This window comes from Cydia amplana, chromosome 6, assembly GCF_948474715.1.
Source record: "Cydia amplana chromosome 6, ilCydAmpl1.1, whole genome shotgun sequence".
NCBI classification, from domain to species: domain Eukaryota; kingdom Metazoa; phylum Arthropoda; class Insecta; order Lepidoptera; family Tortricidae; genus Cydia; species Cydia amplana.
In genome coordinates, this window is record NC_086074.1 from 20,065,813 (window position 1) to 20,078,781 (window position 12,969).

Genomic DNA, 12,969 nt, shown 5'->3' on the forward strand with positions numbered 1-12,969 from the left:
GTGAGTAATGTAACATTAGTACTGTTGAACGTTCATGTATCAATACAAACATACTCTTGAAATTGAAGTTGTATATTGCGCGATATTATTGAGAGAAGTTTAAGGAATTCTGAAACGCTCGCATTCAGATGTGTCTACCTGACCTCCGTAGGATGTTCGTAAACATTCACCCCACTGACACTTATAAAAGTTATAATGTTTTAAAAACTTTTAATCCTGGTCACGGCACCAAATGAAATAGCTATCTCAACGATGATCTAAGAATCTTCTTTCAGGGATGGAGCCAGCGCCGACGTGGGGGTCATGCTTAGCGCAAGCGCGAGCAGCGCGGCAATACGTGGAAATCTGTCTCAGTTTGCTATCCAACCCCGCCGCCACCCTACCGCCAGATAAAAAGGCGGCGAAAGATGAGTTCGAGTGGAAGACCCCTCTGCATTTACTCAAGCCGCTGAGAGAGGTAAAAGATATAGAGGAACTTCACTTCGCGGGACATTTTTCTTCTGAATGAGTTATCGATTTTATTTGCTCCATGGGCTATAATTTTTTAAGAAGATTCTCTTTTTTGTGAATCGAAATGGAGTCGGGACTCTTTTGTAGTCAACTGACAGCACTTTACTTATTTGCCAAATGCCAAACCCGTTCCGTTTGCGAGTACCTCAGATTGTCAATTATTAAGTAAACAGGTACAGCTTTTAGTCGATATTGTATTTGACAGATTGCAATGCGGAAAGTCCCCCGCGCGACCCCAGTGACCACCCCCTCGCAGCCCGGCGCCCCGGGTCGCTCCATGCTGGTGCAATGGTTCCCGCAGTGGTGGGGCTGGTACAGCGCCGCGGGGCCCGCCCTGGCGCCCGGCGGCCAAGCTGGCGCCCCGCCGGGGCCCGCCCTGGCGCCCGGCGCCCAAGCTGGCGCCCCGCCGGGGCCCCAAACACCCGCCCCGCCAGACTTAGAGGAGGAGATATTGGACGTAATCGCCGACTCGCTGGATAATAACACGATGTTGAAGAGGGATACCGTGTTTGGCAAGTTTGAGTTCGTGCTGAATAAGGGGTGCTTGAATTTGTGTATGGAATCGGAGGCGGAAAACGAGTGAGAGCATTTCCTATTTCTTTTTATGTTTATTAATTATTATTGAGATTGGGTTGTTCGTTTATTAGAGTAGGGCCAAAGGTTCCGTAAAGTTCCGATATGTTCATATCCTCATCTAATTTCTACGGAACTTATTATCTAAATCTAAAGTTTCAAATCTGAAGATTTCAATCTCCATCTCCCGTTGCAGAGGGATTTCAAGTTTGCAAAGGTAGTTGTATGTATGTATGTATAAACTCTTTATTGTACAAAACACAGATCACAAATATATGGCACAGGATAGGCAGTACAAAGGCGAACTTATCCGGCTTATCCCTTAATAGTATTTTGGTTGTTTCATCAATCATCATGCCAATATAAAATACCCATTTGTTTCCCGTTTACAAATAGACAGTCCATATAAATGCTTTATGCCTTTATGTATAAACGACTTAGCTAAACATGTTTTAGTAGGAACAATCTTATACCCATGCCTTTATCCCACAGGGAGCCCTCGTCGCCCGGTTCAGAAGCGGCCGTGGGGCTCGAACTGCAGTTCAGCGCCGTCGCCGTGGGCCTCGAGTCCCGCGTGCGCGCCGGCTCTCACGCGCTGCACGTGTCCCTGGGCGGAGTGTCGCTCCGGGAACGCATCACGCCGGGGTCTCTGTTCCCCGTGCTGGTGGCGCCGGCGCCGCTCGGTACGAGAAGCAGTCTCGGCAGACAGACGGAACAGGAGCCGCTCTTCCAGCTGCTGTATGAGAAGAGGCCGTTTGGATTGAATACGGATTATAAGTGAGTGAGCGAAAGGACTAGAGCTTTGTGGAATGTTCAAACTACAATTTAGACGGAGTTATCTTCAACAGCTGTTAGATTATCGAGTGACAACTACGTGTAGTGCGACTCTTTTTACATAAAGAAATTTTTATATGTCTCCCTTTTTGATAAAGCCACCTGTATGTAGTTCTAAACTAAAATGTAAACCACTTAAACCAGGCAAAGAGAGCATATCAGTTTCCGACTACTCTCTAAAACAACGCAGTCGCGCGCGACGCATAATTAGTAAAACGGGGGTGATTTACAGTCGGTTGGCAATGTATGTGTGTGTGCAGGTTGTGGGTGAAGTCAGCGCCGCTGGAGGTGGTGTACTGCGCGGCGGCGGCGCGCTGGGCGCAGCAGTTCCTGGCCGGGCCGTGGGGCTCCGCGCGGCCCTACGTGGCCGTGCGCGACCACACGCGCGCCAAGCTCATCACGCAGTGGGAGCACATGCTGCATCCCAGTGTGGTCAGTACATGTGTGTGCAGGTTGTGGGTGAAGTCAGCGCCGCTGGAGGTGGTGTACTGCGCGGCGGCGGCGCGCTGGGCGCAGCAGTTCCTGGCCGGGCCGTGGGGCTCCGCGCGGCCCTACGTGGCCGTGCGCGACCACACGCGCGCCAAGCTCATCACGCAGTGGGAGCACATGCTGCATCCCAGTGTGGTCAGTACATGTGTGTGCAGGTTGTGGGTGAAGTCAGCGCCGCTGGAGGTGGTGTACTGCGCGGCGGCGGCGCGCTGGGCGCAGCAGTTCCTGGCCGGGCCGTGGGGCTCCGCGCGGCCCTACGTGGCCGTGCGCGACCACACGCGCGCCAAGCTCATCACGCAGTGGGAGCACATGCTGCATCCCAGTGTGGTCAGTACATGTGTGTGCAGGTTGTGGGTGAAGTCAGCGCCGCTGGAGGTGGTGTACTGCGCGGCGGCGGCGCGCTGGGCGCAGCAGTTCCTGGCCGGGCCGTGGGGCTCCGCGCGGCCCTACGTGGCCGTGCGCGACCACACGCGCGCCAAGCTCATCACGCAGTGGGAGCACATGCTGCATCCCAGTGTGGTCAGTACATGTGTGTGCAGGTTGTGGGTGAAGTCAGCGCCGCTGGAGGTGGTGTACTGCGCGGCGGCGGCGCGCTGGGCGCAGCAGTTCCTGGCCGGGCCGTGGGGCTCCGCGCGGCCCTACGTGGCCGTGCGCGACCACACGCGCGCCAAGCTCATCACGCAGTGGGAGCACATGCTGCATCCCAGTGTGGTCAGTACATGTGTGTGCAGGTTGTGGGTGAAGTCAGCGCCGCTGGAGGTGGTGTACTGCGCGGCGGCGGCGCGCTGGGCGCAGCAGTTCCTGGCCGGGCCGTGGGGCTCCGCGCGGCCCTACGTGGCCGTGCGCGACCACACGCGCGCCAAGCTCATCACGCAGTGGGAGCACATGCTGCATCCCAGTGTGGTCAGTACATGTGTGTGCAGGTTGTGGATGAAGTCAGCGCCGCTGGAGGTGGTGTACTGCGCGGCGGCGGCGCGCTGGGCGCAGCAGTTCCTGGCCGGGCCGTGGGGCTCCGCGCGGCCCTACGTGGCCGTGCGCGACCACACGCGCGCCAAGCTCATCACGCAGTGGGAGCACATGCTGCATCCCAGTGTGGTCAGTACATGTGTGTGCAGGTTGTGGGTGAAGTCAGCGCCGCTGGAGGTGGTGTACTGCGCGGCGGCGGCGCGCTGGGCGCAGCAGTTCCTGGCCGGGCCGTGGGGCTCCGCGCGGCCCTACGTGGCCGTGCGCGACCACACGCGCGCCAAGCTCATCACGCAGTGGGAGCACATGCTGCATCCCAGTGTGGTCAGTACATGTGTGTGCAGGTTGTGGGTGAAGTCAGCGCCGCTGGAGGTGGTGTACTGCGCGGCGGCGGCGCGCTGGGCGCAGCAGTTCCTGGCCGGGCCGTGGGGCTCCGCGCGGCCCTACGTGGCCGTGCGCGACCACACGCGCGCCAAGCTCATCACGCAGTGGGAGCACATGCTGCATCCCAGTGTGGTCAGTACATGTGTGTGCAGGTTGTGGGTGAAGTCAGCGCCGCTGGAGGTGGTGTACTGCGCGGCGGCGGCGCGCTGGGCGCAGCAGTTCCTGGCCGGGCCGTGGGGCTCCGCGCGGCCCTACGTGGCCGTGCGCGACCACACGCGCGCCAAGCTCATCACGCAGTGGGAGCACATGCTGCATCCCAGTGTGGTCAGTACATGTGTGTGCAGGTTGTGGGTGAAGTCAGCGCCGCTGGAGGTGGTGTACTGCGCGGCGGCGGCGCGCTGGGCGCAGCAGTTCCTGGCCGGGCCGTGGGGCTCCGCGCGGCCCTACGTGGCCGTGCGCGACCACACGCGCGCCAAGCTCATCACGCAGTGGGAGCACATGCTGCATCCCAGTGTGGTCAGTACATGTGTGTGCAGGTTGTGGGTGAAGTCAGCGCCGCTGGAGGTGGTGTACTGCGCGGCGGCGGCGCGCTGGGCGCAGCAGTTCCTGGCCGGGCCGTGGGGCTCCGCGCGGCCCTACGTGGCCGTGCGCGACCACACGCGCGCCAAGCTCATCACGCAGTGGGAGCACATGCTGCATCCCAGTGTGGTCAGTACATGTGTGTGCAGGTTGTGGGTGAAGTCAGCGCCGCTGGAGGTGGTGTACTGCGCGGCGGCGGCGCGCTGGGCGCAGCAGTTCCTGGCCGGGCCGTGGGGCTCCGCGCGGCCCTACGTGGCCGTGCGCGACCACACGCGCGCCAAGCTCATCACGCAGTGGGAGCACATGCTGCATCCCAGTGTGGTCAGTACATGTGTGTGCAGGTTGTGGGTGAAGTCAGCGCCGCTGGAGGTGGTGTACTGCGCGGCGGCGGCGCGCTGGGCGCAGCAGTTCCTGGCCGGGCCGTGGGGCTCCGCGCGGCCCTACGTGGCCGTGCGCGACCACACGCGCGCCAAGCTCATCACGCAGTGGGAGCACATGCTGCATCCCAGTGTGGTCAGTACATGTGTGTGCAGGTTGTGGGTGAAGTCAGCGCCGCTGGAGGTGGTGTACTGCGCGGCGGCGGCGCGCTGGGCGCAGCAGTTCCTGGCCGGGCCGTGGGGCTCCGCGCGGCCCTACGTGGCCGTGCGCGACCACACGCGCGCCAAGCTCATCACGCAGTGGGAGCACATGCTGCATCCCAGTGTGGTCAGTACATGTGTGTGCAGGTTGTGGGTGAAGTCAGCGCCGCTGGAGGTGGTGTACTGCGCGGCGGCGGCGCGCTGGGCGCAGCAGTTCCTGGCCGGGCCGTGGGGCTCCGCGCGGCCCTACGTGGCCGTGCGCGACCACACGCGCGCCAAGCTCATCACGCAGTGGGAGCACATGCTGCATCCCAGTGTGGTCAGTACATGTGTGTGCAGGTTGTGGGTGAAGTCAGCGCCGCTGGAGGTGGTGTACTGCGCGGCGGCGGCGCGCTGGGCGCAGCAGTTCCTGGCCGGGCCGTGGGGCTCCGCGCGGCCCTACGTGGCCGTGCGCGACCACACGCGCGCCAAGCTCATCACGCAGTGGGAGCACATGCTGCATCCCAGTGTGGTCAGTACATGTGTGTGCAGGTTGTGGGTGAAGTCAGCGCCGCTGGAGGTGGTGTACTGCGCGGCGGCGGCGCGCTGGGCGCAGCAGTTCCTGGCCGGGCCGTGGGGCTCCGCGCGGCCCTACGTGGCCGTGCGCGACCACACGCGCGCCAAGCTCATCACGCAGTGGGAGCACATGCTGCATCCCAGTGTGGTCAGTACACTTCTACATGTAGAGTAGCTCCCCCATCCATGCCTATGCCCATGTTTTGCACTGAAAAATGCTTATTATTTAGACTAAAACGGGACTTTATCTTTACATCTGAAACATTAGAACACCGGACAAGTGCGAGTCGGAATCGCCCACCGAGGGTTCCGTACTTTTTAGTATTTGTTGTTATAGCGGCAACAGAAAAAATCTGTAAATCTGTGAAAATTTTAGCTGTCTATCACGGTTCATGAGATACAGCCTGGTGACAGACAGACGGACAGTGAAGTCTTAGCAATAGGGTTCCGTTTTACCCTTTGGGTACGGAACCCTAAAGTCAATATTTGAAACGGTGCTCTCAAATTATCTTATACTATAAACACCATAAACCAATTCGCTTACAATGTAAGTTTTGTTTTTTAGGGCGAGCGAAGGTCCTGGCAAGTGGAATTAGACATCTCAGCACCTCAGATCTTATTCGTCGAAGCACTGACTGATCGAGACTCGTCGGTGCTCGTGCTGGACTTCGGTCGGCTTCGGCTGGCGAACGCGGACGCGATGGACCCTGTGCCGGATAGCGGGAGCGTGGACGACGAGGGTAAGGACTTTGTGTCTACGAGATAAGGTTGAAATTGCCTTGTCGGGCACGCGAAGACCCTGGCTGGTGGAATTGGACACCTCAGTGCCACAGATTCTATTCGTTGATTCGCTAAGATCCGATTATGTGACTTTTCAATCTATCCATTATTAACGAACTGTTAATGTGTTGCACTACCACGATAGGTATTAGGCGAGTAAAAAGAAATGAATTTCAATTTGAAATTTGATTTTTCGATTGGCAACAAGGTTCGAAATTATCAAGATAATTATAGTCTTTGATAATTATCCGATAAATATCGGATAATTATCCCAGGTATGGATGGTGCTATATTTATTTTCTTAGATTCTTTGATAGTAAAAAATAATGATTGGGCGTTTTTTACTATTTAAAAAAATAGTTTCTTTTTTTTGACATTTCTTAAGTATGAAAGTTTTCTTGCAGAAATGTTCATGACCCCATGTTCCACGCCGCCGGGCAGCCTGCTGTCGCCCGCGTCGCCGCCCGAACCCCCCGCCGTGACACCCGCACAGCCTGGATTACTTGCCATGCGTCTACACAATCGATTATACGATAGGTACGTATGTCTGTACGTTATCTGAAGTGGAATAGGGACCCCAAATGACATTTAATTTAAATTTGTAAAACAAACATATAAAATACACAGAATGATAAAAACTTTGCTCGTAAAAATAAAGAATGTTACTCAAGAAAAAAATACATTTATTTAAGGTCCCAACATATATGGTACTGAAACAGAAAATTAAGAAAAAAACAAAAGTAACATTGGACGCTAAAAATAGGATCCCCACTCGGCATAATGCCGCCGCAATCTGTGGCACTTATTTTCAGTGGGGGTCTGATATAAAACAACGAATTAGTGGCGACACATACACCAACAATGAAACACTACCTTCCGAAATCGTTTACACAATTGGTGCCGTGACCAGGATTAACAATGTAACATTTAATATTTAATACAATCTGTTTGTGCAGATACACAATAGAGTTCAGCGACCTCCAGATCCTGGTGGGGCGCGCGAGGGATAACTGGAAGTACGCGCACGCGAAAACCACCTCGTCGCTGCATCTGCTGGACAGGTTTAGCATATCGCTGCAAGTAAGTGCTCCTTTTAACCGACTTCAAAAAAGGACTCCTCCTTTTTACTGGTTCTTTCTTTCTATTTAAAGTATTCAAACTACCCCAGGGTTGACATTTGATTTGACGGGTTGTTGACGATTGACGACGATTTAAATTTTTGCTTGGTACCGACTTCAAAAGTTTTAGTTGCTAGGTCATATAAAACGGTATAATATTTTAAATTATCCTTTTTGAAGTCGGTTTTACTTTTTTTTTCAAGATTAATTTTATTATTCAAATACAAAAAAGATTCTTGGTTGCGTGGTAAATAATTGATACATACTTAAAGAGTTAAAGGCCGAGTTGAGATAGAAAAAGACAAAAGAAGAAATTGTAAACAAATGCTGAATTTGATTCCATCGGATCTCAATGGGGTTGGCCGGGCGAAATATTAAGCAGATGGCGCCACCATAGCTTGCCCTGTCAATACCTAGAATTGTGTCAAATTTTTGTTTTTTTTAATGCCCTGGATGCCAGCCCTTAAATCCAAATCTCATACAAAGAGGGGCAAGCTATGATGGCGCCATCTATGCAAACCTTTGACAGTTGCCAACCCCATTTAGTAAATGTCTTATTTCACTTTTTTAAAGTCACAAAATGAAGTAGGTACCATAAGACGGATCTAGCGATCTGAACGATAGTTTTTGATTTGACAATGTGATCCCTATAGGCGGAGCGGCGCGTGGTGCACACAACGGACCCTCAATACCCGACGGCTACCCTTTGTGGCACCCTGCCCACATTGGTGGTGCATCTCAGTGAACAGAAGGTGTTTGCTGTAAGATCCGTCATCGCGAGCTCACCACTGTTTGCTACTGATACGTGAGTATAGAAAGAGTTTACAGGGTGGAACAATTTATTGGGTCTACGAGGGGATCTAATAACTTAATTGATTGTTGAATCGATTAAACTCAATTTATTTATTTATTACACGGAGAAACAAAAGCTGAACATAACATAATCGTAGTAGTTGTTTTGAAGTTTGAAAGACCAAAAAAGCTTCCAAATTGTCTAATTTAATTGTCAAAAGAATTCCAATTCATATCTACACACAGGTCACGTAGCGAGAGAGCAGAAGGCTCAGGCACCGATGAACCCGACGGTGTATCTGAGAGCAGCGAGAGTTCCGACACGGAACCTTCGTCGCACTCCTCGCACAAACATGCTACGCTCTTCATGCTGCAGTTTGCCATCGACCAGATGTCGCTCGAGGTAAATTAAACTTTAAACTTAGAGATTTCCAAAGAAGATTCTATTAAATAAATACTTTTTGAAATAATCGCTGCAAAGTTAAGAAATTGTGTGTTCTTTCCCTTTTAATTTTTGAAACCTAGTCGTGTAAAAGTTGCTATATTGTTATAGCAGTTAGGTAGAATAGCATTAATTATCTTGTTAGAAAAATGTGTAGTTGCGACAACGTACTTGCATTACTTGCAATGAAAATCCTGGTCACGGCACCCAAATGTAATAGTATCCTGTTTTTTTTTAATCCATCATTAATTCTTCCATACCTTAATTCAGGTGCAATCTCGTGGCCGCAGCATCGCCGAAGTCCAAGTATGCGGGGTCAAAGCAACGGCCACGGCGCGACCTTCAGAGCTGGCGCTGGCGCTATCCGTACATTCGCTGCTGCTGGTGGACGCGCTGCAGACCTACGGGCCAGACTTCGAGCTGCTAGTCGCCAGCCACAAGCACGTGGGGTCAGTATATGCAATTCGAGTGCGTCCGTCCAGGCCAAACGATGCTGACGCTATCCGCACAGTCTATAAAATATTTGCGTAACCTTATGACAAGGCGTTGCTGTTGATTATAAAGAAAGAATTTAGTAGCAGTCCCGATGGAAGAACAATATATTGGGTAAGCTAATTGTTCCTTTTTAGAATTTCTGTGTCGAAGGAAAAAAATGTTTTGATTATGCTTAACTGCAGTAGCAGACGGCATCCAATGAAAAAATGTAGCCTAATAAGGGGTATTAGGTATAACTTTAAAAGTGGAAAAATTATTGTCTTGGGTGAGACTTGAACTCCACCAGATCCAGAGGCCGTGAGTTCAAGTCTCATCCAAGTCATCACTTTTAAATTTATTGTAAGCTTAATAGCATCGTTCGCAGACGTTTCTGCTTGTTAAAAATTATAATCAGGTATTTCAGAACCTGTGGGATTGTAAGGTTTTTGAAATGTTTCCACTGTGTATACCTCTGTTACCCTCCGTGATTCTTCTCACTTGATGGTCTCATCGGTAGACCAGCGCTGGAAGCCACCGGCAACATGCTGAGATGAGGCCAGTGGCACTTTAATCTTATTTTGACGTTTTCTTTCATATTATGTATTGTCTGTGCCACAGACCAACCCCTATAGACAGAGCTTACAGGACGACTCGCGGTCACCACTCGTTAGAGCAATGGCCAATATTAGGCTTCTATTCTTTATTCTTTAAATAAATACAGGTATAAGTTTACAGCTCTAGATATGCCAAAACACTTATACTGTTAATACATAGTCATTATAACTATTACATATGTAGAGATTAAAAAAAGGCCTGAAACTATACTAATTTACATAGGTACTCGTAGAGTTAAAAAAAAAACTACTTTGTAAATCCTGATACTATACTAAAATTAGTTAGTTCTATAGGCGGTTTTGTGTGGTCTGTGCTTACGAATAAATTCTATTGTATTGTATTGTATTGTATTGTATTGTATTGTATTGTATACAGGATGGACACGGCATCGGGCAGCATCCGCGGCTCGGAGCCCACGTCGCCCACGTCGCCGTCGTCGCCGCACGCGCGGCCGCCGCCGCCGCACGCGCTGCAGGCCGCGCTTTACTCACTCACCGGCAAGAGTAAGCATCCGGCTGATTTATACCCTCCAGGCATAATATTTACGATATATTGATCACACGTGTCAGTAGAATTTCTATTTAAGGTTCAAATAATATTAGACTTTCGGGGAATGTGACTCGTCTTAAAATGAATCACGAATATAACTATTTTGAATATATTTGGATTGTTTCTTTAAATATTACATGTCAATATGAGAGATTTACACATCAATAAAAGTAACTTAAAAAAACATACGATCTAAATTAACTAATCAGAAATTACACTTAGTCTAAACCAGGGATGTAACGGATGTGGTTTTATCAGAACCGAAAGCGGAACCAGATGTTTTAAATTTAGTTTATCGGAACCAGAAACGGAATCGGAACCGAAAGCGGAACCGGAACCAGAACCGGAGCCTGAGTCAGTACTATCAGTAGGTATACATTACACAACACAACACATACGAATAGGTACTTTAAATTAAAAAACACGGATAAACCAGAACATCTAATTAGTGCAGCACGTGGCAAGCGAGGCTATGAGCGAATGACTGGTATAAACCTGTTTGTTTTTGATGTACGCTGTTCATATCCCGCCGCCGCGCTAAGCATTGACATCCGATATAACTTCCGTTTCAAAAGTAACGGAACCGGAACAGAAACGGATGTGTAATACCAAACGGAAGTTCCGACTTAACAGAAACGGAAACGGAGCTCCGTAACATCCCTGGTCTAAACTAGCCGAAAAAAACATTCCGCGACTTCCCCGGTGCAAAAGTGCCCATCACGCTCGCTGCGTTGCCACGTTGAACCGCGATGGATAACCTTTGCATCGGGAAGTACCCATGTAGATCATACTGTGCATTACCTTATCTCAAAAATTCCTACAATTTAGGCTATTAGGTATCCATACCGAACTTAAATCTATGCTTTCTGTGCCATAGATGCGGAAGCCGACCGCACCAGCCCCGGCCCGACCTGGCCTCCCAACACCAGCTGGGACACGAGCTACAACACCGCCTGGGGCTCCACCAGCAACTGGAACTCCAGTAACTTGCAACCTTGGAACACTACTGGAGCGAGTAACTGGAGCGGGAACTGGGGCGGCGCGGTGGACTCCGAGGCGCTGATAGTGGTGGAGCTGACGCTGGTCAAGGGAGAGAACGGCTCCGAGGACCTGAGGATAGCGAATATATTGTTCAACAATTTGGATATCATTGGTAAGTATTAGACTCCCGTCTATACGTCTCCGCCAGCAACTGGAACGCAAGCAACTTGCAACCTTGGAACAGTACTGGAGCGAGTAACTGGAGCGGGAACTGGGGCGGCGCGGTGGACTCCGAGGCGCTGATAGTGGTGGAGCTGACGCTGGTCAAGGGAGAGAACGGCTCCGAGGACCTGAGGATAGCGAATATATTGTTCAACAATTTGGATATCATTGGTAAGTACGAGTATTGAGACTCCCGTCTATACGGATTTTGTCTGGGCTTCCAAATCTCCAATAAACACTGGGGCTACAGCAACTAGCGATTTTTTTACACCAAAGTGAGATTTATTGGCGACTTGGAACGAGACTAGATCCCGACCCCGACCACGCTAACTTTGCACCGACTTGGCACTCTTAATAGTGACAGTGTATGGGGCTGTTCATAAATTACGTCATCTATTTTTGACTATTTCCCCCCCCTCCCCCTAAAATCATCTAAAAATTATGCTTCGAATGACCCCGTTTCCTCCTACGTCATGCTACCTTCATCCGATGTCCAGACCCCCCCCCCCCATTTGAAATGACGTAATTTCTGAATAGCCCCTATATGGCCGTATGATACTTTTTATGTAAAACTTGGCGGGCGACTTAGCGTGGTCGGAGTCTAAGGGCAATCTAAGGGTCGGTTAGTAGGTCGGTCAAACTTAGTAATAGCAGCTATATTTGACGTCCATAAGCGCATTGTAATATTTGTAATATGCCTACTTGAATAAACTATCTTTTATCTTAAATTGTTGTTCATTTTATTGTATTGTATGGATTTTATTGTATGTTCGCTTAATTTTATTGTATGGAAAGTTTCATAGTGAACCGCCGCGACGCCCCGGCCGACGTTGATCAGTCTGTCAAGTGCGGATGGTCCAACTGGCACTTAAACTATTAAAATAACTCTACGGAAAAGGCACTATCATGTCCTCTTAGTTTTAAAACAACTACAGTGACGGTTATTCCTGCAGCGAACCAGGAGACGATAGTGGAGTTGATCGGGTTCACGCAGCGGGTGTTCGGCAGCGGGGGCGCGAAGAAAGCCGAGCCCGCGGAGCGCCCCAAACCTACGCCCTCTACTGAAGATGACGTCAAGGTAACGCTCATATGCATCAGGGATGTTGCGGATGCCGATTTCTTGACATCCGCGGATGCGGATGCGGATGCGGATTTTTAAAGGCTCACATCCGCGGATGCGGATGCGGATGCGGATGTCAAGATAGGTACAGTCGACGTCAAAGAGATCTTTACGACTAACGTTACAAAAAATTATTTACACGACTTTATTGTCATAGCATTTAGGTCGTGTAAACATTTTTTTGTTACTTTGGCTGTAAATTTCTCTTTGACGTCGACTGTACATAAAAAACGTCAAATATTACATTTTAGTAATTTTTATTTCAAAAAACCGGCCAAGTGCGAGTCGGACTCGCGTTCCAAGGGTTCCGTACAATAAGTCCCACTCACGCTTGACTGCTAATTTCTAATAGGTTTTTTTGGCTAATTACTAAATTACCTAGCAGTCTAGCACTTCCGCCGATGCTAAGAC

At 50.5% G+C, this 12,969-nt stretch overlaps 1 protein-coding gene across 1 annotated transcript in view; it reads left to right on the forward strand.

The window, feature by feature from the left end:
- Positions 1-12,969, forward strand: part of LOC134649179 (intermembrane lipid transfer protein Vps13D) — a 102,398-nt gene that overhangs the window by 6,884 nt on the left and 82,545 nt on the right. Inside the window, exons 7-20 of the mRNA XM_063503895.1 lie at positions 276-457; positions 716-1,089; positions 1,576-1,860; positions 2,178-2,349; positions 6,031-6,205; positions 6,650-6,782; positions 7,202-7,325; positions 8,017-8,168; positions 8,402-8,558; positions 8,868-9,046; positions 10,062-10,189; positions 11,113-11,365; positions 11,425-11,609; positions 12,392-12,516. Of these exons, the coding sequence (XP_063359965.1) occupies positions 276-457; positions 716-1,089; positions 1,576-1,860; positions 2,178-2,349; positions 6,031-6,205; positions 6,650-6,782; positions 7,202-7,325; positions 8,017-8,168; positions 8,402-8,558; positions 8,868-9,046; positions 10,062-10,189; positions 11,113-11,365; positions 11,425-11,609; positions 12,392-12,516 (2,624 nt within the window). The remainder of the gene's footprint in view (positions 1-275; positions 458-715; positions 1,090-1,575; positions 1,861-2,177; positions 2,350-6,030; positions 6,206-6,649; positions 6,783-7,201; positions 7,326-8,016; positions 8,169-8,401; positions 8,559-8,867; positions 9,047-10,061; positions 10,190-11,112; positions 11,366-11,424; positions 11,610-12,391; positions 12,517-12,969) is intronic.